Raw genomic sequence first — 25,093 nt, forward strand, 5'->3', positions numbered from 1 at the left:
ATTTGCATAATTGGTACGGTAACAGTGTTTCACTGCATAACAGGAGTAACATATACTAATTTACATGCATTGCAACACCATATATCGCCCTAGTGGCAACTTTTAGAACCAACATTGGTTTTTGTACAGAACAAAATTTCATTGTTGCACACATCATGTTAAATTTTAAATTGTTCTGCTGAGTAGTCACCCAGTTACAGCCTTTCGAAATGTGAAATTTAATTATAATCGTCCTGTACTTATGACAATTAATTCACCATTAAGAGAAATAATCTAAGGCAAAATATCTTACAAATTAATGAGTAAAGTAAACACTCAAGCTTTGTATATAGTACCTAGCATGGTTCATTCTTATTTATTAATAGGATGCTGCTACATTGTAATCTTAAAAAATTGGGATTACACTGTAAAATTTATGTAACATATTCTGCCATCTTGAAATTATGAAAAAAAAAAGTGCATGTTACTTTCAACCTTTATACAAATTTAAAAATCTGTTGCTTCACTGGTAATACTTCAGAATTAGTGATGTTAGCTACAGTAACTCGAGCATGGTTAGATGTTAATTAGTCGCACCTCTTTTGTTATAACACACGCTCGTGTGCACACAAAGCTGCAAGAAATTCCTATCAACAAGTATAAACAAAGGATGAAATTTCCTCTGTATTTATAAAATATTACTACACTAATATTGTTCCAGAAATGCAACAAGAAAAGAAACATGAGATCATGAAGTTAACGGAATTATTTGAATCATATTTCATCTCAGTGAAGGGATACTTTAGTTAGCAGCATGATGTGATAGTTTTTCTCAGGGTTTTCCCTCTTGGAAACTGGTCTTTTCATCCTTTATATATCAAACCAGCCAGAATGCATGCAATTTACAGATATCATACACTGGCCTTGTTGCATTAGTTGCTTTGTTGGCCATAAATCCAAGACAACAACAAAAAAAAAACTTAGCAAACCTGGAAAATCAAGATCTTCAAAAAGCACAAGATAAATTTTACTGATCAATGAAGTGTCAGTACTGTGAACAGCCATACCTCTCAGCACACAACAGCAGTGTACTATAGGCACTATTGAAAAACTTGACAAAATATCAACAAAAAAATTTCATTTACAAATAATTTCTTCCTTTCATTTTTTTCTTCCATTTTTTGTTTGAATTATTTACCTATTGTGTGACATAAGTAAGAGATGTGGCTTCGTGCAATGTCTCTCTCAATAGCAGGCAAGCAACACTGAGTTTTGAAGCATTTCTCAAAGAGTATCAACAATTTTATTTTTCATTTACTTTGTCTGATTTTTCTGTTTTGTAATATCCAATATTACAATTTTTTATCCTTACTATTATTACAGGAGTGCTTAAGGGTCAAAGCTATATAACTAAGAGGAGACCTCTACATAGCCTTCATAAGAAATGCAGAGAACCAACTAGGGCTCCTGACCTAGTGTCCAATCTTCACGTTCTCATGGTTCACCCCATTAGGTGAACCTGGATCTGAATAAACAAGGATGGGTTGGCAATTTGGGATTTAGCTGATCAAATTTTATTCTTATTGGCTTAAACCACAATATAAAATGATGATTCAGCATGACAGAATTTCATGCTGGCTGGGGCATGACTCTGTTAAGCAAGGCCTCTGTTGTTTTCGCCAGAGAACTAGGGCAAACAGCTAAAAGTCATCTGGAACAAATCCTGAAACACATCCCAAATTAACAGTTCAAGATCGTTACTATCAACATCAGAAGCCTGAATGGCAAAGAAATGGAGCTGGCTGAGGAATTGGATAAGTACTGGATCAACATAATAGGGATTACCGAAACAAGCAAACAAAAAAAGACAAAAACTGGTGACATCGTTCTAAGCGATAAATACAGAATGTTATATTAAGGCAATAACAACTGCGGAAAAGGAGTAGATATAATATTCAACACTAAATATGAGGCTAATCTTCTTGAATGGCAGGCAATATCAAGGAGTGATGTGGGCAAATATCAGAATGGGGAACTGGACAAATGTGCCTATGGTCCCACAGAAGATTCTACTAAGGTAGAAGTGGAGGAATTTTTTGAGGGTTTAGAGAAAGCAACTGACATAATGAAAAAGGAAAAGTTGGTCCTTGTTGGGATTTAAATAGCTGAGTAGGAAATGATTGTCGGACATACAAAAATATTTTAGGAAAATTTGGAGAAAAGAGCAAAGCTAATAATGGCAAATACTTGTTGAATTTCTGCTCAGGACATGGGCTGGTTATTAATAACACAATGTTCCAACATAAAAATGTGCCAGTTCTCTTCAAAAATGTGCTAAATTCACATGGAGAAGATGCAAGGAATAAGAAAAGTCTTATTGACTATGTTGATAGCGATGTTTTCTCACTGTTGCAGGATACTTGAGTATACAGAGGATTTGAAATTGGAAGTGCTCACCATTTAGTCTTGAACAGGATCAAATTGAAAAGAAGAACATGTAAGAAAGATTTAAAAATGTCGAACAGTTCTCTGATGTGAACTGTAGACTAAAATACACAAACATTATCAAGAAAAAATGAAAGAGTTTGAGAACAGGAATCAAACCTTGGAGATTCAGTGGCCAGCCCTGACAAACATTGATTGGTTCAGCCAGAGAGGCATGTGGTGAGGTTGTCTGCAAGGATAGAAAAATCAGAACTCCATCGTGGACACAGGAAGTTAAAGAGGCAGTGAGTGAAAAGAAGATAGCATATCAAAAGTTCCTGGCGAATAAGTCCGCTTGTGCTAAACAAAAGTCATGGGAAGACTTTTGGTAAGAACATACAAGATAAATATCAGGAAGGTTTGCAAGCAATGCCGGCTCTAGGGGTTCTGGCTCCCCAATGCAATTTTAAATTGAGTTCCCCATACTTTTTTTTTTTTAAATGTACTTAAAATTTAAAGGTTAAAAAATCAAAACCCATATTTTCAAGTAAAATTGTGTATTTTGAAAAATGCGTATAGTATTAACTTCCAACTCGCCAGGACATCTATATACGTCTTCAGCAAAATCTGAATATAATGAAAGAACATGGATAAGAAGTGCAGTTTGGCTGTCATGTCCATTAAAAGGTGCGATAATCCTTCACGCTGAAGAGAAAATTTAACCAGATTATCTCGAGATTATAGCTGCATCTCATTTATCTATAACAAGAAACACAGTTCCTTGTTCTGTGCTGGGTAGCTGGACTCGTATATTGGATAGACTAAAAATATAGAAATTATTTTTATGTTGGTTTATCCTTTTACAGTACAATTCTTAATGCCAGGACAAAATAAGAGATCCTTGCATACTTTCTTCACTTAAATTATTGCATTACCTTGGAAAACCAATGTCATTTATTACTTTTTTTGTGCTAATTTTGTCTAATCGCTTAGTCGACAATACATTTTATTTGTTCTCGAAGAACTTATTTCAAGATAGTTATTTGGGAAAAAAAAGCAGGCTGTCGACGTTCTAGACCATGTTATTTTTATTTTTGTTCAAAATCAAATTTCATAGAGTACTTCACAGATTCCCTGAAGGACATGAATGCGAAGTGTACATACTGTGAATAGCATGAAATACGAAATTAGAAGAAAGTAGATATTTATAATTTGGTTACTATGAGCGGTCATGTCAGCAGAAGAGTCGGGGGAAGGGAATTGAATACTTCAGAACAAACATAAAATTTGTAATCAATTCTGTAATGTCTAAGATAATTGCATCATATATGTATATTTATGTTGCTTCCACCAATGATTCAGGCCAAATAGAGGCTGTCAGGATCAGATTTTCACTTTATGACAAAGAGTTGAGAAATCATGGGAATATAACAAAGATCTCTTTACTAAAAATAAAGAGCTAAAGGCTTCAAATTGGCGATGTAAAATTATACAAATTAAGTGGATGTTAAATTAAACCCAACATCATTTTGAAGCAGACTACAGAAACTAAAGAACAGGGGTCTTCAACGTTTCAGACAGTGTGGGCCGCATTAAAAATTTCAATGAAGCCCGAAGGCTACTAAGCTATACTGCAGTATTTAGAATTGTAAGATGCGTTTCAGATTCACGAGGAAAGCTGTGCATTTGATACTTTACATAAAATTCTATAAAAATAAACAAACTCAGCTTTAAGAGCATAGGTACGTGGGTGCTGCTATAGACCGGGTGATGGAGTGGATGGTGGGAATAGTATGCATAAGCAAATAGAAGAAATGAGTGGAAGGAGGGTAATTATTATGGGTGATTTCAATTATGGTAACATTGACTGGAAAGAGGAGAGGGCACATGGAAGGAAGGAATTGGATTTTATGCGGTTATTAAGGGACAACTATCTACGGCAACATGTATTGGAAAATACCAGGGGGCAGAGAGTGCTGGACCTAGTAATTGCAACTGAGAATGTGGCTGTAACGAACATGACCATGTTGCCACCAATTGGTGAGAGTGACCATAAGGTCATGACTTGGGAGGTGGCAAAAGGAGTCGAATTTACAATTAAGACAGGGTACATGTGGAATTACCAGGCTGGTAAGTATGACAAGCTTAGGTGTGTGCTTGGCTCAATGCCATGGCATGTAAAACTGCAAGGGCTGGATGTTGATAGTGCATGGGAGGTGGTTAAGAACTGTTTGCAGGAGGCAATGGTTGACTGTATACCAAGAGTCCGAATAATAAATCAAGTAGGGTTTAAATGGATGAATAACACTATTAAGCTTGAGCTGCAAAAAAAGAAACAATTGTGGAGGGAATTTAAGGAGAAGGGTGACCATCAGGCGCAGGAACAGTATAAAGCTCAGGCCAGGATGGTAACAAGGGTGGTAAGAAAAGCAAAAGCAGATTACGAAAGGAAATTGGCCACGCAGGCTAAAGAGAATCCCAAACAGTTTTTTCAATATGTTGCAAGTAAAAGGAAAAATGCTCATGGTAGAATGATCTTAAAAAATGCTGAGGGTAGGGAGGTAACCGAATCAGTCGATATTGTGGAAGTACTGAGCGAGCACTTTGCAAGAGTGTATCATCCAGGTGGTGACTTTGCAGGAATGGAAGAACCAACAGCTTATACTGGAATTGTGATGAATGAAGTAGAGGTAACTAGTCTATTACAGAACCTCAATGTCAATACATCTGTGGGATTGGATGGTATACCAGCTCGTGTCGTACGTGAAACGGCCAAAGAATTGTCAGTGCCCTTGACCATTTTGTTTAATTTGAGCCTCAGGACTGGGTCAGTCCCAAGGGGGTGGAAAGAGGGGAAAATAGTTCCACTGCACAAAGGTGGTTCCAAGGCTGCTGTTGAAAATTACCGGCCAATCAGCATAACAGGAATCATTATCAAGGTTTTAGAGAAAATAGTCAAGAGGAAAATACAAGATTGAATAGAAGAAAATGGGATACTGTATTGGGGACAACATGGTTTTGTGAAGGGTAGGTCATGCCTCAGTAACTTGCTCACGTATTATAACACAGTGATGACTGAACTGGATAAGGGTAATGGGTTTACAGTGATTCTACTGGACCTTGCTAAGGCCTTTGACAGGATACCACATGGAATTCTATTCACTAAATTGCAGCATATTGGAATGGACATAGGGTTGGTGAGATGGATAGGAGGGTGGTTGACGGAGAGATATCAGAGAGTGGTTTACTCAGGAGTAGAGTCCACAAGACGGCCTGTGACTAGTGGTGTGCCACAAGGATCTGTTCTTGGACCACTGCTGTTTAATTTGTTCATAAATGATATAGGAAAGGATCTGAGAGGAACAGTTCATTTGTTTGTGGATGATGCGAAGTTGGGTAGGGCAATAGTGAATGCAGATGACGTCCAAATTTTGCAGGATGATTTGGATAGATTGGAGGTCTGGGCTAAGGAGAATGGATGTCAATTTAATGTGGCAAAATGTAAGGTTATGCATTTTGGGGTGAAAAGATTTGCAGCAGTTTACTGCATTGGTGGAACCGTGCTCCAGGAAATTGATGAGGCACGAGATTTAGGAGTGTTGGTGGATAAGGAATTGAAATTTAGGGGACACATTGCAAAAGTGGCCAAATCAGCTCATCAAATCACTTGGTTGCTGAAGAATACGTTGACAAGCAGAGACAAGCAGGTTATTGTTCCTCTGTATCGAGCCTTGATAAGACCCCATCTCGACTACTGTGCTCAGATTTGGTCACCTAGGTTTCTTCTTGATGGGGAGGAGGTGGAGAGGATCCAGAGGCGAGTGACCAAGATGATAGCAGGTCTGTGGAATGAACCGTATGAGAACAGGTTGAGGATTTGTGGGTTGCAAAAATTGGTTGATAGGCGGAGGAGGGGAGATATGATTGAGACATTATTCAAATTACCGAAGGGTTTCTATAAAATTAATTCAGAAGATATTTTTGAGAACAGGGCTGGTTGTGGGAGGACTAGGGGACATCCATGGAAACTGCGCAAAAGTGTGGTTAGTAAAGGTGTTAGAGCTGGGTTCTTTACTTTTAGAGTAGTGAATGAGTGGAATGCGCTCCCTGAGTCTGTGGTGGATGCTGTGACAGTGAATGAGTTTAAGGCGAGGTATGATAGATATTGTATGAATGTCGAATAGTTGTGATGAATATGATTTGGGGCCTCCCTCGATGAGTCTAATGACTCCCTGGAGTTGCCCGTAATAATAGTAATAGTAATAGGTAGGAGTCGGGTTCATGATAAGTAAATACAATCAATACTTGAAAAAAAGATATTTAATGAGGAAAACATTCATTTTTTACAATATCAATAGGAAACTTGGCAATGCTTTTCCTTGACCAGCTTGTTGATGTTGGCATCAATGTTGGAAGTCGCTATGCGCAGAGTATTCTCGAGATGCTGGTCCATAATCTGAGTTCTTGTCTTGGACTTCACGTGCTTCATTCTGGAGAAGAACTGCTCACATAAGTATGTGCTTTCTAACAAAGTGCACATCTTCAAAGCATGCTAGTGAAGGTTAGGGAATGCATCCTCAGAAATGTAGTCTTTGTAAAATGTAAGCAAGGGCACATTGAAGAAATTTTCTCTCAAAGAAGCGTTGTTTTGGAGTTCAAGCAGCTCCATTTGTACTGAGCCTGGCATTTCGGCAGAATTGACACTGAATGGCATTGAATATAAATCTACAGAAGACTGTTGGTTACGAAAATCACTAAATCTCTCTTCGAACTAACTTCTCAACATGGCTAATTTTGTAGCGTATTCATCAACAGGCGAAAAGTTGGACTCAGCGAGAAGCTGAAAATGAGTTAAGTCTTTTTTGCGAGTTGTGCGTAACAAAGTTTGAGCTTGGACACAAAAGCTTTAATGTGATCAAACAGAGTGTGCACCAGTTGATCTTTGAATTGTAGCCAAGTACTTAGGTCATTCATATGCAACGAGATGTCTGTCACAAAGGCAAAGTCTGTCATCCACTTCAGATCATTGAATTCTGCAATCGGGTTCCCCTTGGTTTGCACGAACTTCTGTATTTCACTCTTTAAGTCAAAGACTTTTAAGAACTTTCCCTCTGCTCAACCAATGCACATCGCTATAATAAACCACATTGCCACGATCTGCTTCGTACTCTTGGGTCAAAAACTCTTGGAATTGTAGATGATTCAATCCTCTTGCCCAAATAATGTTGACGACAGTCACAATAACTTTCATGACATTCTCAAATCCAATAGTTTTTGCGCACAAATTCTCCTGGTGGATTAAACAATGGTAATGGATGAAATCTTTTCCTTCTGGTTCTTTCCATAGCAGTGCAACAAACCCTTCGTTCTTTCCCACCATAGCAGGGGCACCATCAGTTACCACATCCTCGAGGTTGGTTATGCTGAGGTCGAAATGCTGGAGCGTTTTCTTGGCGGCTTCAAGAATATCAGTGCCTTTTGTTGTTCCCTTCATAGGTACAAGCGCTAGCAGTTCTTCTGTCACAGTGAATTGTTGATCAGTGCCACGGATAAAGATAGCCGGTTGTGCTGTATCCTTACATCTGTGCTCTCATCTAATGCAAGTGAATATGACGTAAATTCGGATGACCATTTTTTTAAAGTTCCTTCAATGTCATTGGCAAGTTCTTCGACACGTCGTGCTGCAGTTATCCCAGACAACTCGGTTTTTAAATTAAAAATTAAATACTTCCTTATTATTTGGGCACAGAATTTCCTCAGCAGCGAATGAGACACTCTTTCACAAACTTTCCGTTCAAGGAGGCTTGATTTTTTAGCAATTTTTTCAGCTATTACATAACTTGCTTTAATGCACACTTTGCTCTCTTCCCTCTGCCTTTTAAACGTACCCTGATGACATTTTAAATCAATTTGGAGACGGTTCACTTTGTCCACACGAAGCTGCCCTTGAAGGTGATCGAAATTGGATGCATGCTTTGTCTCATAGTGTCGATTTATATTGTATTCTTTTGATACTGACAGACTCATGACAAATTAAACATGCTGGCTTATCGTCAATCGGCACAAAAAAGTACAAATTGGTCCACTTTTCATTAAAAACCTGACAAGAATCACTTGATTTACGCTTTGTACTCGTAGATGCCATAGTGATGGAGGATGAACCCAAAAAATGATCCAAAATGGCCGTGTAACAGTTTTTATCCACTGAACATGTCTCACACTAATGAAAAAAGTCTGGCAATATAAAACCACAATAGGCTATGGCTCACACGACAAACCTGCGTGCGCTTATACACGAATATCACACTGTTCACGACTAACTGTGGATGGGATCCTCTTGTATTTATATGAAAATAACGAAATATTGAGAACCCTTGAGGTGTATCTGGAAGGCACTAGACAGCGCACTCGAACGAACTACTGCTTCAGCCATCTACCTGCGACGTTAATACTTGCACTTAAGTTACGCTTGACACTGGTAAATGGCCAAAGAAGCATGACTATTTAATATTTATTTTTATAGGATTTTATATAAAGTATCAAATGCACAGCGTTCCTTGGGAATCTGGAAAGCATCTTACAATTCTAAATACCGCAGTACAACTTACTGGCCCGTGGGCTTCATTGAAATTATTTTTTATTTAATCGCGTTTTAATGTTAAGTAGTTATTTTTTCAAAATGGCTAGCAGGCCATGCATTGAAGACCTCTGCTATAGTAGTTTCGTGTAAAATTTGACCAAAGAGCTTATGGGAGTATGCCTGCTGCCATACTATGAGTTGACTTAGCCAAACCTAATAGGTATCATGAATGCTAAAGCGCTCATATATTTGCCTCCTATTGGTTCATTTTGATAAGGTTTCACTGACCCGACAGCTGTTTCAAACTTATTGATTTTCATCAAGGATCAGGCAGAAACTCTCAGTACTGAGAAACTCGAAGCAACAGAGAGGTGTATTTTCCGTAAGTGAACTCTCAGTCAGTGCGTAAAGTTCATGCGAGCTATTAGGTTTGGCTAGGGCAACTCGTAGTATGGCGGTGGGCGTATTCCCGTAAACTCTCTGGTCAAATTTTACACGGAACTTCTATAGCTTCTGTAGTCAGCTTTGAAATGATGTTGGATTTAATATCCATTTAATTTGTATAATTTTGCATCGCTGATTTGAAGCCTTTGGTTCTTTATTTTTAGTAAATACTTTACGCACCCACCAAGACTTTGCTTATAGAAAATACACCTCTCCGACGCTTCGAGTTTCTTAGTACTGAGAGTTTCTGCTCTCTTAGGTTTCTGCCTGATCCCAGACGAAAACCAATGAGTTTGAAACAGCTGTCGGGTCAGTGAAACTTTATATCAAAATGAACCAATAGAAGGCGATATATGGGCACTTTTGTATTCATGCTGCCTATTAGATTTGCCTAGGGCAACTCGTGGTATGGCAGCGGGCATAGACCCATAAGCTCTCTGGTCAAATTTTACACAAAACTTCTATAGTTTCTGTAGTCAGCTTTGAAATGATGTTGGATTTAATATCCACTTAATTTGTACAAAGGTCTCTATTTAGGTTTTCTAGATCTCGAAAAGGCACATGACAAGGTAGCAATAGAAAAGCTATTCAAACACTGCAGTTGTATGTTGTCATTGGGGCATTATATCAAGCAATACTTTGTCTATATTTGAGTTGTAAGTCAGCAGTTAGAATATAAGGAAGTACATGAAGATGTTTTAATGTTAAATCTGGTGTCAGACAAGGATGTACGTTATCTCCTCTGTTATTCATTATCTATATGGATCACATTATGAAGGAAAGTGGTATTAAACCTGATATCAAAATTGGAAATGTTAATCTCAACTCTTTACTTCATGCAGATGATGTTATACTTCTAAATAAATCCACTACACGTCTGCAAGATTCCCTGACTAAATTGAATAACTGTTGTAATAGATATGGTATGAAGGTCAGCAATAACAAGACAATAAAAATAAAAATAGGCAGAAGCATTGAAAATATCAACTGTATCCTTGAATGGAACCTATAGAACAAGTAAAACATTTCAGCTACTTAGGCACGATTTTTAGAGAAGATGGTAAATTAAATATGGAAGTAGACAACAGAATCAACAAAGCTGATATGGTAGGAAGTCAACTGAATAAATTTATATGGAATAAGAGAGAAATTAGTCAAAACATAAATTAGCTGTATACAAGACAGTGTTCAAGTCAATTTTAACTTATGGATCTGAAAGCTGGGTTAGAAATAAAACACTTGACCAAAGACTAGAGACCACAGATATGAGAGCCCTGAGAAAGATTAGGGGCATGAACAGAAGGCATCATCGTATTAAAATCTCCATCATCATATGGCAATATCGTATTAAAAACGAGGATATTAGGAAAGAACTTGACATTGTTGGCATCCAGGAATGTGTTAGCAGAGTTAATCTCAGGTGGTATGGTCACTTAAACAGAATGGGAGAGGAAAGATTAGCAAAGCAAGTGTTCTCTGCCAAGTTGGCAGGAAGAAGACCCAGAGAAAGACCAGGATTGATATAGTAAAAAGTGCCTTAGAAGATAGAAATATAAGATCTGATAATGTTGGAGTCTTGACAGGTAACAGATTCATTTGGAGAAAAATTGTACATAAGTAGTTAGTGATGATGTAAGTTTATCATGTAGTACTATTATATCCTGTACACTCCCTTGAAGGTACATGTCAGGAATTTGATGATGATGAATATTTTTATATAATAATTTTTTTTTCTAAAAATTGTCTCATAAATTTGGGGTGCGTCTTGTCATCTGAAATATGGTAATTTTTGTGCAATGTTGTAAGAGGCGAAAGGAATTGTCAGAAGAAATTGATTTTTAAAAAGGCCTTTCATAGTAAGAAAATTAACTGAGAAAAAGATATGAATTTGCAACTGGTGAAAAACAAAAAAGTCCTAAAAGAAGGTGGAGTGATGAACTGTCAAATTTTGTTGGGAAAAATTGGTCAACCATTGCCAAGAACAGAGAAAGGTGGAAAGAACTGGAGAAGGCCTTTGCCCAGCAGTGGACAGAAAATGGCTGAAAAGAAGAAGAAAAAGAAACAACAAACAGTATTGATATGGAATATAATTAATTTTTTTTAAAATTTAGATCCTCTTGCAAGGCCACAACATCTGCTCTACTTCTCATAGCCCTTCCTAACATGCATCATTGGCTAAAAACTGCACATCTCCAGTTTATCCAGTCCCAATGTACAAATTAAACAATAATGATCCCAAGAAATGATTAGCAAACCAGGTATTTGATACCAAGATGGCAGGAAAAATCTCAGAGGAAGACTAGTGTCTGGGTGTGTTTTTTTTTATTCAATTAGAAGTGCTTTTGAAGAATGAAATGTTAGATAACTGGTAATTAGTTTACGGAATTAACAACGCATATGAAGTATATTAATTAATGGTAACTTTAATAAATAACTTCTATATTTCGGCAACGTCACGTTGCCATCTTCAGGAACATAAAGATATGGTATGTGCATGCAGGCACTAACAAAAGCAAATGAAGAAGAAAGCAAGAAACTAATATTGTTCCTAAAGTCCTAATGGTGCCCTCTGACAGGCTAATTTGGTTGTCTTGGCAGTTGGGCTGAAGTTCTCAAAATGTAAGTCTCCAAAATTTGGGGTAGTTTCATGCACCCAAATTTGTTGAGGTTAGAAATGTTTTTTAGAGCTGCTGAAGATTCCTTGAACAATCTTTCGTATTTAAACTTGCTGCGGTGTATTATTTTTGTTTTCTTCCAACGAATTCTATGATGGGTATCTAAGGCATGGTCTGCCAGCCCAGAGCGGCTGTACTGGTCAAACCAGATGTAGTCTTTGTGTTCTGAAATCCTGATATTTGTTGTTCTGCCTGTTTGGCCAAAGTAGGACAAATTGCAAATGCAAGGGACCTGGTATACACCAGGTAGGTCTAGGGGAAGTGGTTGGTCTTTGGGAGAGCGGATAAGGGATGCCAACTTTTTATATGGTCTGTAACAAGAAGTAAGGTCATATTTTCTGAGGATATTAGTTATTTTCTCAGAGGTGCCCTGGATGTAGAGGTTGGTGATAGATTTGGTGTAATCTTTATTGTGGAGGGGGGAGGGGAGTTGTGGTTTACTGGTTTTAGTATTTTTTGGATTTTTTTGGGGTTATAGCCATTGGCTAAGAAAGTGTTGTGGATGTGGTTTAGTTCAGTACTTAGGGCCTTGTCATCTGAGCAGATTAATTTTGCCCTGTTATATAGTGTTTTTATAACCCCATATTGTTGTGGGGGGGGGGGGATTGCTGGTGAATGTATCTGCCAGTATGGGTGGGTTTTCTGTAAACAGAGAAAACCAAAGATCCATCAAGCTGGTGGGAGATTAAAGTGTCTAGGAAGGGGAGGGTGTTGTTTTCCTCTTTTTCTAAGGTGAACTGGACTCTGGGGTGTTGGTTGTTTAAGTGTGTTAGGAAGGAGTGGAGTGAGTCTGAGCCATGTGGCCAAATAGCGAACACATCATCCACGTAACAAAGCCAAATAGTGGGTTTTTGTGGGGCGGAGTTTAAGGCTTTCTCTTCAAAGGTCTCCATAAAGAAATTGGCCAAGGGTGGGGAAAGTGGTGAACCCATGGCTGTCCCCCTCTATCTGTTTGTAGAACTTTCCTTGCCAAACGAAATAGCCTGAGTTCATTGTGAACTGAAATAGGGCTGAGATATCGGGAGGAAACTTGGCTTGGATGAGCTCTAGGGTTTCTTTGAGTGGGACATTAGTGAATAAGGAGGAGACGTCAAAACTGAACATTATGTCAGTGTGTTGGAGTGAGAGGTTTTCTATACTTTCAGCCCACTTTAAAGCCAGTATAGAAAACCTCTCACTCCAACACACTGACATAATGGTCAGTTTTGACGTCTCCTCCCTATTCACTAATGTCCCACTCAAAGAAATCCTAGAGCTCATCCAAGCCAAGTTTCCTCCCAATATCTCAGCCCTATTTCAGTTCACAATGAACTCAGGCTATTTTGTTTGGCAATGAAAGATACAAACAGATAGAGGGGACAGCCATGGGTTCACCACTTTCCCCACCTTTGGCCAATTTCTTTATGGAGACCTTTGAAGAGAAAGCCTTAAACTCCGCCCCACAAAAACCCACTATTTGGCTTTGTTACGTGGATGATGTGTTCGCTATTTGGCCACATGGCTCAGACTCACTCGACGCCTTCCTAATACACTTAAACAACCAACAACCCAGAGTCCAGTTCACCTTAGAAAAAGAGGGAAACAACACCTTCCTAGAAAACAACACCTCCCCTTCCTAGACACTTTAATCACCCACCAGCTTGATGGGTCTTTGGTTTTCTCTGTTTACAGAAAACCCACCCATACTGGCAGATACATTCACCAGCAATCCCCCCCCCCTCACAACAATATGGGGTTATAAAAACACTATATAACAGGGCAAAATTAATCTGCTCAGATGACAAGGCCCTAACTACTGAACTAAACCACATCCACAACACTTTTTTGGGGTTATAGCCAATGGCTATAACCCCCAAAAAATCCAAAAAATACTAAAACCAGTAAACCACAACCCTCCCCCCTCCACAATAAAGATTACACCAAATCCATCACCATCCCCTACATCCAGGGCACCTCTGAGAAAATAACCAATATCCTCAGAAAATATGACCTTACTTCTTGTTACAGACCATATAAAAAGTTGGCATCCCTTATCCGCTCTCCCAAAGACCAACCACTTCCCCTAGACTTACCTGGTGTATACCAGGTCCCTTGCAGCTGCAAATTGTCCTACTTTGGCCAAACAGGCAGAACACAAAGACTACATCTGGTTTCACCAGTACAGCCGCTCTGGGCTGGCAGACCATGCCTTAGATACCCATCATAGAATTCATTGGAAGAAAACAAAAATAATACACCGCAGCAAGTTTAAATACGAAAGATTGTTCAAGGAATCTTCAGCAGCTCTAATAAACGTTCCTAACCTCAACAAATTTGGGTGCATGAAACTACCCCAAATTTGGGAGACTTTCATTTTGAGAATTTCAGCCCAACTGCCAAGACAACCAAATTAGCCTGCCAGAGGGCACCATTAGGACTTTAGGAACAATATTAGTTTCTTGCTTTCTTCCTCATTTGCTTTTGTTAGTGCCTGCTTGCACATACCATATCTTTATGTTCCTGAAGATGGCAACGTGACGTTGCCGAAATATAGAAGTTATTTATTAAAGTTACCTTTAATTAATATACTTTATATGCGTTGTTAATTCCATAAACTGATTACCAGTTATGTATGACCAATATAAGCCTTGCTACTAGAAATGTTAGATATAATATTGGAGTGACAACAAGTGATAGACTAATTTGGAGGAAATTATTAATAATATAAACTTATTCATATAGTGCAGTCATTGTAGCTTGAATACCCTGGTATGTACCCCTTGAGGGTACATATCAGGGTGTTCAGGAATTGATTATGATGATGGAGTTAAATATGTACTCCACTATTCTAGTATTTAGAATGCTCCAGTATTCTAAGAGAGAGAGAGAGAGAGAGAGAGATTTCAATGTCTAAACTTGGCCCTCCCTCAATGAGTTCTTACACTTCCCAGAGATGCATTCATAATTCATAACTTAAAAAAGTAAAATCTCTCTCGCTCTCTCTAGGAATTTGTCTGCATAAATGGAACTGTGTGTGTGTGTGTGTGTGTATGTATTGCTTCTTTGTGTACTCCTTTTCCTTGTTTCAATTTGTTGCATCTGCTATTATCTCTTGGTTTCTTTTGTGCTGGAAGTGTTGGTACGTTTTTTCTGGATGTTTTTTCATGTGAGTGTGTAATTGAGTGCGTGTGCTTTTTAGCAGGGAAAAACTTGAGTTTTTGAAGTTGGGTGTGTGTATGTATTCAATAACTCTGCTTCTTCTTCTTCCTGTGAATGTCAGTCTCTCTAACATTCATTTTCTCTCTCTCTCTTGTAAATTCTTCTAAAAAGTGTTTTGCTCCTTAATTTCTTTATCAATCAAATGATACTACGCAAAACATTGAATGTACCATTGAAGTATTGGTTGCTTTCAAAATGTTTAAATTAAAATTATCTGTAGCATATATAGAATAACGTTGTAGTTTTTATAAGAAATAAACTTTAAATCTGCGTATATATACTCTTCTAGTAATGGCAAGACCAAATGACATCCACATAGATGGAGAGGTCCGTGAAGGTCTTCTCTGTCCAATTTGTCTTCAGGATTATGGATCAGTAAGTCAGTTACAAGAACATTTTGAGCTAGCTCATTCATCTGAAGATCATGATGTACTGCAATCTCTCAAAGGCTTCATTGGTATGTTTCTAAAAATGAAATTTGTAACAGCATCCTTTTCTATAGATAATAACAAATAAGGAAATGATTGTAGACAATCCTAAAATGGAACATTTTTAATATAATAATCATATTAGCAATCTTAAATACAAATTTCATGAACTTTAGCTATAGAGGAATTATTGTAATTTTGATTACAATATTGAACTGTTTTCAGTCTGATTGTAGAGAGAGAGAGAGAGAAAAATGCGATAAGTTACTGTGCTACAATGTATGTATGTGAGCAAATATACGAGGATGGTCTGAAAAGTTCTCCGCCTAACAATGAGAACACGAATTTATAATTTCAAAATTATTTTTATTTTTCAATAATCTTCCTTAAGACTAATACATTTATTCCATGATGCTCCAGTGCCATTATCCCATCCTTGTAGTGGTTCTCAGTAAGATCTGCAAAATATCCCTCTACAGCTGCAATCACCTCTTGATTTGAAGAAAAATGCTGACCAATGAGGAAGAGTTTTAGTTTTGGGAAAAGATAGAAGTCAGAGGGAGACAAATCTGGGGAATAGGTTGGATGTTCCAACAATTCATAGTGCAGATCCCTTAATTTTCCCATTGCCAAAATGCTTTTATGGGCAGGTGCATTGTCCTGATGAAAGATAATTTTTTTCTTCTGCAAACCGGGTCTTTTCTCATGAATTTTTCGTCTACTCTGGTTAAAAGATTGGAATGATATTACCCGGTTATTGTTTTACCCTTTTCATGATAATTAATAAACAAAATGCTAGCATCCCAAAACACCGATGCCATGACCTTTCCTGCTGATGGAACTGTGTCTTCTTTGTCAATGACAAAGAAGACACGGTTCCAAGGAAGACAAATCCAAGTCTCATCCATGGTAATAAATCAACACAAAATCAGTTTTATTCTTGTTAAAATGCTCCAAGCACTGTTTAGAGATTTTCATGCGAGTGTGTTTTTGATCTGCTGTGAGCAAGTGCTGCACCCATCTTGTGCGAAGCTTTTTCATATGCAAATCTTCATGCAAAATATATCCCACATATTCTTTTGAAATGCCTATAGTCTCAGCAATTTCACTCACTTTGACTCGCCGGTCATCCAATACCATATCAACACTTGATCAATGATCAAAGTGTAACAACACCAAAATTGGTGTTGTTACACTTTTTGACGTCCTTTATGTGGATCATCTTCAAGGCTGGTATGGCCACATTTAAACTTGGCAGCCCATTTCTTAATTGTCGAAAACGAAGGAGAAGAGTGCCCATAAATCTTTATGAACTTCGAATTAATTTCTTTTGGCGTTAAACCTTCTTTTACAAACAATTTTATAACTGCATAATACTCAATTTTATCCATTTCAAGGGATACAGACAACTTTTGCTTCAGACAGCTGTATAAAACAAACTGCTTGATAGAATGACTTGCAATTTCACAAATGCTTATGACAGATGTACCGACTTAGAAAAAAATATCTTGCCAATAGTGTTGCCATCTATGATCGAGGCCGAGAACTTTTCAGACCACCCTCATACATGTGATGTATGGTCATATAATTGTTTACATATTGCATGGTTTGAAATTGTTCAGAGATAAACCTTTTCATTTGTCATTATTTACATTTGCATGAGAAATGTCATAATGTTTATGACATTTATGGTATTAGAGGGCTCTGGTCAATAGTAGTAGTTGTGTATAAGGCCTGGAGGAGCATGTATTGTCACCCTCACCCATGGCATTTCCATGTCCAGCATCATGTCTTGCATGCCATCCTCTGTAACTGGATCACTAGCTAGCATTCTCTCTGTGATTGTTAATTGTGTGTTACAGCAGTTAGCACACTCTTTTCAATCTTTGCCAGTGCGGGAATGGCTCAGAGCCCCCATTCTGTCATCTGCCTTTCATCTCCTGGTAAAATACCACTACCTTGATTGGAGTTCATTATGGTAAAATTATGGAGACTATTGTGCTAAGGATAATCATTTCACTTTTCCAATGTTTTCACTTTCATGTTAAGGCTATCACTGGATTTACACACACACACAAAGAGAGAGAGACAAGTTAGTCAAATAATATTTTAAAATATCTCTCATTTGGCCAGTCATTACTCTGCTAATATGAGTTCTAGTGAGGGAAAGAAAAAAAAACAACATAAAATCTACAGTCGTGTTTTACATTTTCAAAGAACAAATTCTTATCAACTTTTAAGGATACAATGTTAGTGGTGGTCTAATCAATATTTAAAATAAGCATTAAGGTTTGTTATTGACAAATTAAGACTGAAGTGCTGCTGTGTTACATTCTTAATTATTATGACCTTTAGAACAAAAAAAAAATGTGGGTCGAATATGTGACATCCATATTCTTAAGATTTTTAGGCCATCATTATTCTTGGTTAGTGTGGTTTATTAGAATTTCACATTTGCATCCACATTTTGGTGATAATAAGGAACAATTGCCTTGCTGGTTAGTTCTGCGTAACGTATCCAGGATATCAGAAAAAGCCAGCTTTACCACAGGTATTAAATTGAATGTGTCATTTGTATTTTTTTATGGATAGGAATTGTGCATCCAATTTTCTCTTTCTCTCTATATATATATACACATACCCACAGGGTGGCCGTAAAATAACTTTTCCTCTTTGGAGGCATCTGTAGCTAAAATGGAAAATGGAAAAAATGGAAAACCAATAAATGAAATGAGACCAAATTTTATATTGAGACTTTTTAAGGCATGGGGAGATGATTTCTGCGAAAATAAAGATTTAGTACCAAAAGTCGCCGATAAGGGAAATTTTGGCGCTGGCGGAGCCAAAAACAAGCGGATAATTACATTGAAGACAGATAAAATGAAATAATAACATTTCGACAGTGTAAGCGACAGCTTCGTCACTCATTCCAGCTGGATATGTGGTGCTTTACAATGATAATAAGAATAATAATTAAACTAAAACAATAACTTTCGAGAGACACAGAAATTAATGTAGTGATTGAACTCACAGGAGAAATAATGTTTTATTCATCAGAATCAGAGTCCCCTGGAACACATACACGATTTTCAATGTGCTGACCTTTCTTGTGTACAACAAATTGCATCTGGTGTGTGACAGGCTCTACAGCTGAGCGTAAGGAGTTGGATTGGATGTTCATAACAGCCTGTTTTATGTTTTCTTTCAAGACATGCAAGTTGGGAATGCCATCAACATACACAACAGATTTCAAATACCCCCACAGCCAAAAGTCACATGGAGTGATGTCCGGGGATCAAGGCAGCCATGCCGTCGGAAAGAATTGACTGATAACCCTCTCATTACTGAAATGCTGGTGCTGTACTGAACGTTCAATGTGTGGCCGTGCTCCATCCTGCATAAAAATTATGGAGTCCAAACATTGTCTTTGCTGCAATGCAGGAATGACAAAATTTTCAAGCATTCGTCGATAAACCTGCTCCATTACTGGACCTGTAGGGGTAATGCGCTCAAAAAAGTATAGTCCTATTATGAAATTGGCTGTGAAGCCACACCACACGGTTACTTTTGGAGAATGCAGTGGTACTAACTGGATTGCTTAGGGATGTTCAGATGCCCAAATTCTGCAGTTGTGAGTGTTGACTAACTCATTCAAATAAAAATGAGCCTCATCACCCCACAATATTCTCCAAGGCCAGTCATTGTCGACCTCCATTCGGGCAAGAAACTTTAGCGTGAAGGTCATGCGCTTATCATAATCTGTGGTAGTTAGTGCTTGCACATGAATGAACTTATACGGATAGAAGTGAAGCATTTTCCTTGAGATTTTCCAGACTGTACCATAAGCCATATCAAGTTTGCGAGCTATGGTACGAGTGCTTGGACCAGTACTGGTCCCTGTGTCATCAAACACTGCAGTAGCAATGTCTGTTACTGTCTTTTCTTGCACTGATTTCCATCCTCTGCTAGGTCTAACTCCTAGTGATCCAGTTTCTTCAAATTTCTTAATCATAGCTCTCATTGCTACAGCTGACATAGGACCTGTACGCAGGTTGTGAAGCCTTCTAAATTCCCAAAGGGCAGCTACGGCATTGTACTTTAAGGTAAAACAACTTAAGAAGTAAAGCACACTGAGGCAAAGTAGGACTCATATTGAGCACAATTTGTCAGTCATTCGAATAACTGCCTGAACGTTCCCAATTCCTTTTTAAGTGGAATTGGTGCCGCGGCTGTCACGTACGTGCAGTAAAATTTGCATAATCCTTTTTACCTGCATTTACTGCAAATATTTGACTGCTTTCGCCTCTGCCAGTGCCAAAATTTCCCCTATTGGTGACTTTTGATACTAAATCTTTTTTTCGCGTAATTCATCTCCCCATGCCTTCGAAAGTCTCAATATAAAATGTGGTCTCATTCCGTGTATTAGTTTTAGCTACAGATACTTCCAAAGAGGGAAAGTTAATTTATGGCCACCCTGTATGTGTGTGCGTATATATATATATTTGATGCAACAGATTTAGTCAGCTATATAGCATAATTAAAAAATAAATAAAATGAATGACTAGTAGCTGAGAGATACCAAAATTGAAAAAGCTATATATTATTTGAATGCACAACTAGTTTCATTTTCTTAGAAGACTTCATCAGGCACATAACACGAAAAGAGAAATACAAAAATATATATTACAAGAGAACAACAGCTATAAATTAACTTGCAAACATATTGCTGACATTTGAAGGTGCTCTGGATGCCACTATTGTTGGGCACGTTCATGTGGGCATGATTTCATGTACACCAAAGCTGGATGGCTGAAGAGTGACAATCAGATATATTATAGCTAAGGTTAGTATTAAGATGAACTGGATTGAGAACAGTTTCTGTTGATTCTATAATTCTTCTCTCTTTCCAGCTCATTGTAGCATCTAAAAACCTTTTCTGATTTGTTCCAAATCCCTGGATGAATGACAAATCTTCGTTGTTGGGATGAGCAGAATTAAGAACATGATTTGATAGTGCATTGGCTCTAGTTTTGCCATAGGTAATGTCTCCCACATGTTCTTCCATACACAACCCAATAGATTTCTCTATCTGGCCAGGATTTTAGCTAACTTTGTTTTTGGATGCCAAATTCACTCATTTGCTGTTTTAAGGATACTTGTGACATAAGACTGAATGATATATGCACGTAAACACAAGAAAGATATTTAATTAACCAAATATTTCAGTCTGGAAATAGCAGACCATCCTCAGCGGTACTACAAGAACAGTTTTAAAAAATACAAGCTAGAATACTAACAATAGATCGTTAAAAATAGAACACGGCGCGTAATGTTATATCACTAACTATTAAGTATAAAACGGAATATTTTGAAGTAGAGACATGATTGAAAAAAAAAAAAAAAATATTTTTCTTTATCTCTTCCTGGAGTTTATCAAATTCCTTGCAACTATAATCTCTCCTATTTTGACAGACTGGACGTTCTCTTGAAAAAAGAATCCAAGAACATCAATCCTCCATTCTTCACAACAAACCAAGTCTGGATTGGCTCAACACGAGATTGGAACTGGCCACAGCATCTTTTGGTCCAGGACTCGCCTCTTACATAGATCCTGTTATAGGTTCGAACGTTTGTTCAAGGAAAGTGTGGAGGCCTTGCTCCATCATCCCAACCTGAATCGTAATGACTGTATATCTATATCAAAAATCTGGGAAAGTCTAATCAAGATTACTCATTGATTTTTTTTTTTCAATCATGTCTCTACTTCAAAATATTCCGTTTTATACTTAATACTTAGTGATATAACATCACGCGGCTTGTTCTATTTTTAACGATCTATTGTTAGTATTCTAGCTTGTATTTTTTAGAACTTATAATACCACTGAGGATGGTCTGCTATTTCCAGACCGAAATATTTGGTTAATTAAATATCTTTCTTGTGTTTACGTGCATATATCATTCAAAACTGAAGATCTCTATTTATAGAAACTCAAATACATACCAACAGTTACCTTCATGCATGATCTCATCATTAACCACTCCAGAAGCTTGACATCATTTCTACATTAGGTAAAGGTGCTCCCTCCCTCCTCAGGGAAGAAGAAGAAGAGAAGAGATCACTAAAGAGCTAACCTTTCAAAAAATGGTTATCCTAAACAGACTGTTTGTAAAGTACCATTTAATCTACCTGTTCACTGCTTCGTCATACTGAAGATAGTACTGATGTAAAAGGCTTTTTATCTCTACTGTATATCAGCTCCATTTCACCAAAGTTTAGCTAAAATTCTCAAGAAATTTAAAATCTGCATTTCTTTTACTCCTCTTTCCAAGCTCCATTCCTTACTTGGTACACCTAAACCAAAACATGACAGCCTAAAGTATCCTGGAGTTTAATGTCTTTGGTGTAACTGTGCGATGTGCTGTATTTTGATCAGATGGATAAATCCATTGAGTTGCATATGGAAGAACATGTGAGAGACATTATCCATGAAGAACTAGGGCCAGTGCAGTATCTAATCATGTTTTTAATTCTGCTCATCCTAATGAAGATTCTGTCAGTCATCCAGTGATCCAGAACAAATCAGAAAACATTTTTAAATGCTATGATCCTCTGAAGAGAAGAATTGTGGAATCAACAGAAATTGTCTTCAATCCAGTCCATCTTAATACTAAACTTAGTATAACCTATCTATCACTCTTCGGCTATCCAACTTTGGTGTATACATGAAATCATGCCCCAACTCAACATCACCACAAACCCCAACTCAACATCACCAGAGTTAAAGATCGGTACTATCAACGTAAGAAGCCTGAATGGCAAAGAAATGGAGCTAGCTGAGGAATTAGATAAGTACCAGATCGACATAATAGGGGTGGCTGAAACAAAAAAGACCAAAACTGGTGAGATCTTTCTGAGCAATAAATACAAAATGTTATATTCAGGCAATGACAATCAAGGAAAAGAAGGAGTAGCCATAGTATTCAACACAAAATACGAGGCTAATCTTCTTGAATGGCAGTCAGTCTCAAGTAGAGTAATGTGGGCAAATATGAGAATGGGGAACTGGACAATGAGACTTATTTGTGCCTATGGTCCCACAGAAGGTTCTACTAAGGTAGAAGTGGAGGAATTTTTTGAGGCTTTAGAAAAAGCAACTGACACAATGAAAAAGGAAAAGTTGGTCCTTGTTGGGGATCTAAATAGCAGAGTAGGAAATGATTGTGAGACATACAAAAATATTTTGGAAAAATTTGGAGAAAAGAGCAAAGCTAATAATAATGGCAAATATCTGTTGGATTTCTGCTCAGGACATGGACTGGTTATTACTAACACCATGTTCCAACATAAAAATGTGCACAAATTCACATGGAGAGAAGAGGCTAGGAATAAGAAAAGTCTCATTGACTATGTTATTGTTGATAGTGATGTTTTCTCCCTGGTGCAGGACACCAGAGTGTACAGAGGATTTGAAATTGGAAGTGATCACTATTTAGTCTTGAGCAGGATAAAATTGAATTTCATATTGAAAAGAATAACATGTAAGAAAGTTTTAAAGCGAATAAAAGTTGAGCAGCTCTCAGATGTGAACTGTAGACTAAAATACAGAAATATTATTGAAAAGAAAATGAAAGTGTTTGAGAACAGGAATCAAACCTTGGAGATTCATTGGCAAACTCTGAAGGAAACATTGATTGATTCTGCCAGAGAGGCATGTGGTGAGGTTGTGTGCAAGGATAAAAAAATCAGAACTTCCTGGTGGACATAGGAAGTTAAAGAGGCAGTGAAGGAAAAGAAGAAAGCATATCAAAAGTTCCTGGCAAATAAGTCAGCTTTTACTCTTACAGAATACAGAGACAAATGTAAGAAAGCTAAACAGTGTGTAAAACTAGCTAAACAAAAGTCATGGGAGGACTTTGGCAAGAATATAGAAAATAAATATCAAGAAGGTGGCAAAATATTCTGGAGGTTGTTGAAGAAGCTTAGGAATGGAGGAAAGAGTGCTGTAAAAGGAATTAGAGATGATAAAGGTGAAATGAAAACAGGAGAAAAAGATATCCTTGAAGTATGGAGTAATTACTTTGAAAAACTGCTAAATGAAACAAGCAGTGATGACAGCACAGTGATAAAAAAACACTGACCAGGCATGCAGTCAGGAATACATATCCATACTTGAAGTAGAAAAAGCCATCAAATGCTTGAAATGTGGAAAGGCAGCAGGAGTAGATGATATTCGACCAGAAATGCTGAAGTATGGTGGTATAAGAGTCTTACAGTGGCTGCACTGCATAGTTCAGAAAGCCTGGACAGAGGGACGAATTCCCGATGATTGGAGTAGAGCTCTCATAGTACCCATATATAAAAAGGGAAATAAATCTGAATGTGAGAATTACAGAGGTATTTCCCTACTGAGTGTTCCTGGCAAGATCTATGCAAGTATACTTGAGAAACGGTTGAGAAGAATTGTGGAAAAAAAAGCATGGTGAAGAACAAGCTGGATTCAGGCCAAATAGAAGCTGTCAGATCAGATCTTCACTTTACGACAAATAGTCAAGAAAGCATGGGAATATAACAAAGATCTGTATTTAAGTTTTGTCGATTTCAAAAAGGCATATAACAAGGTGCCAAGAGAGAAGCTATTCAATACGCTGCAGTTATATGGTGTCAGTGGGGCATTATATCAAGCAATACTCACTCTTTATTTGAGTTGTAAGTCAGCAGTTAGAATTGAAGGGAGTACAGGAAGATGGTTTAATGTTAAATCTGGTGTGAGACAAGGATGTACATTATCCCCTCTGTTATTCATTATCTATATGGATCACATTATGAAGGAATGTGGTATTAAACCTGATATCAAAATTGGAGATGTTAATGTCAGCTCTTTGCTTTATGCGGATGATGTTATACTTCTAAATAAATCCGCTACAAGTCTGCAAGATTCTCTGACTAAATTGAATAGCTGTTGTAATAGATATGGTATGAAGGTCAGTAATAAAAAGACAAAGACAATGAAAATAGGAAGAATCATTGAAAATGTCAACTGTGTTGTGAATGGAGAACCTGTGGAACAAGTAAAACATTTCAGCTACTTAGGCACAATTTTTACTGAAGATGGTAAACTAAATATAGAAAGAGACAACAGAATCAGCAAAGCTGGTATCGTGGGAAGTCAATTAAATAAATTCGTATGGAATAAGAAAGAAATTAGTCAGAACACTAAATTAGCTGTATACAAGACAGTGTTCAAACCAATTTTAACTTATGGATCTGAGAGCTGGGTCAGAAGTAAAACACTTGACCAAAGACTAGAGACCGCAGATATGAGAGTCCTGAGAAAGATTAGAGGCGTGAACAGATGGCATCAATG

At 37.5% G+C, this 25,093-nt stretch overlaps 1 protein-coding gene across 1 annotated transcript in view; it reads left to right on the forward strand.

Annotated features, from left to right (window-relative positions):
- Rbsn-5 (Rabenosyn-5) overlaps positions 1 to 25,093 on the forward strand; it is a 201,752-nt gene that overhangs the window by 27,990 nt on the left and 148,669 nt on the right. The window contains exon 3 of the mRNA XM_090410078.1: positions 15,590 to 15,757. Coding sequence (XP_090266204.1) covers positions 15,592 to 15,757 — 166 coding nt within the window. The 5' untranslated portion in view covers positions 15,590 to 15,591. The remainder of the gene's footprint in view (positions 1 to 15,589; positions 15,758 to 25,093) is intronic.

This window comes from Typopeltis vanoorti, chromosome 20 (assembly GCF_054136105.1).
Source record: "Typopeltis vanoorti isolate ZY-2024b chromosome 20, IOZ_Tvanoo_1.0, whole genome shotgun sequence".
Taxonomy (NCBI): domain Eukaryota; kingdom Metazoa; phylum Arthropoda; class Arachnida; order Uropygi; family Thelyphonidae; genus Typopeltis; species Typopeltis vanoorti.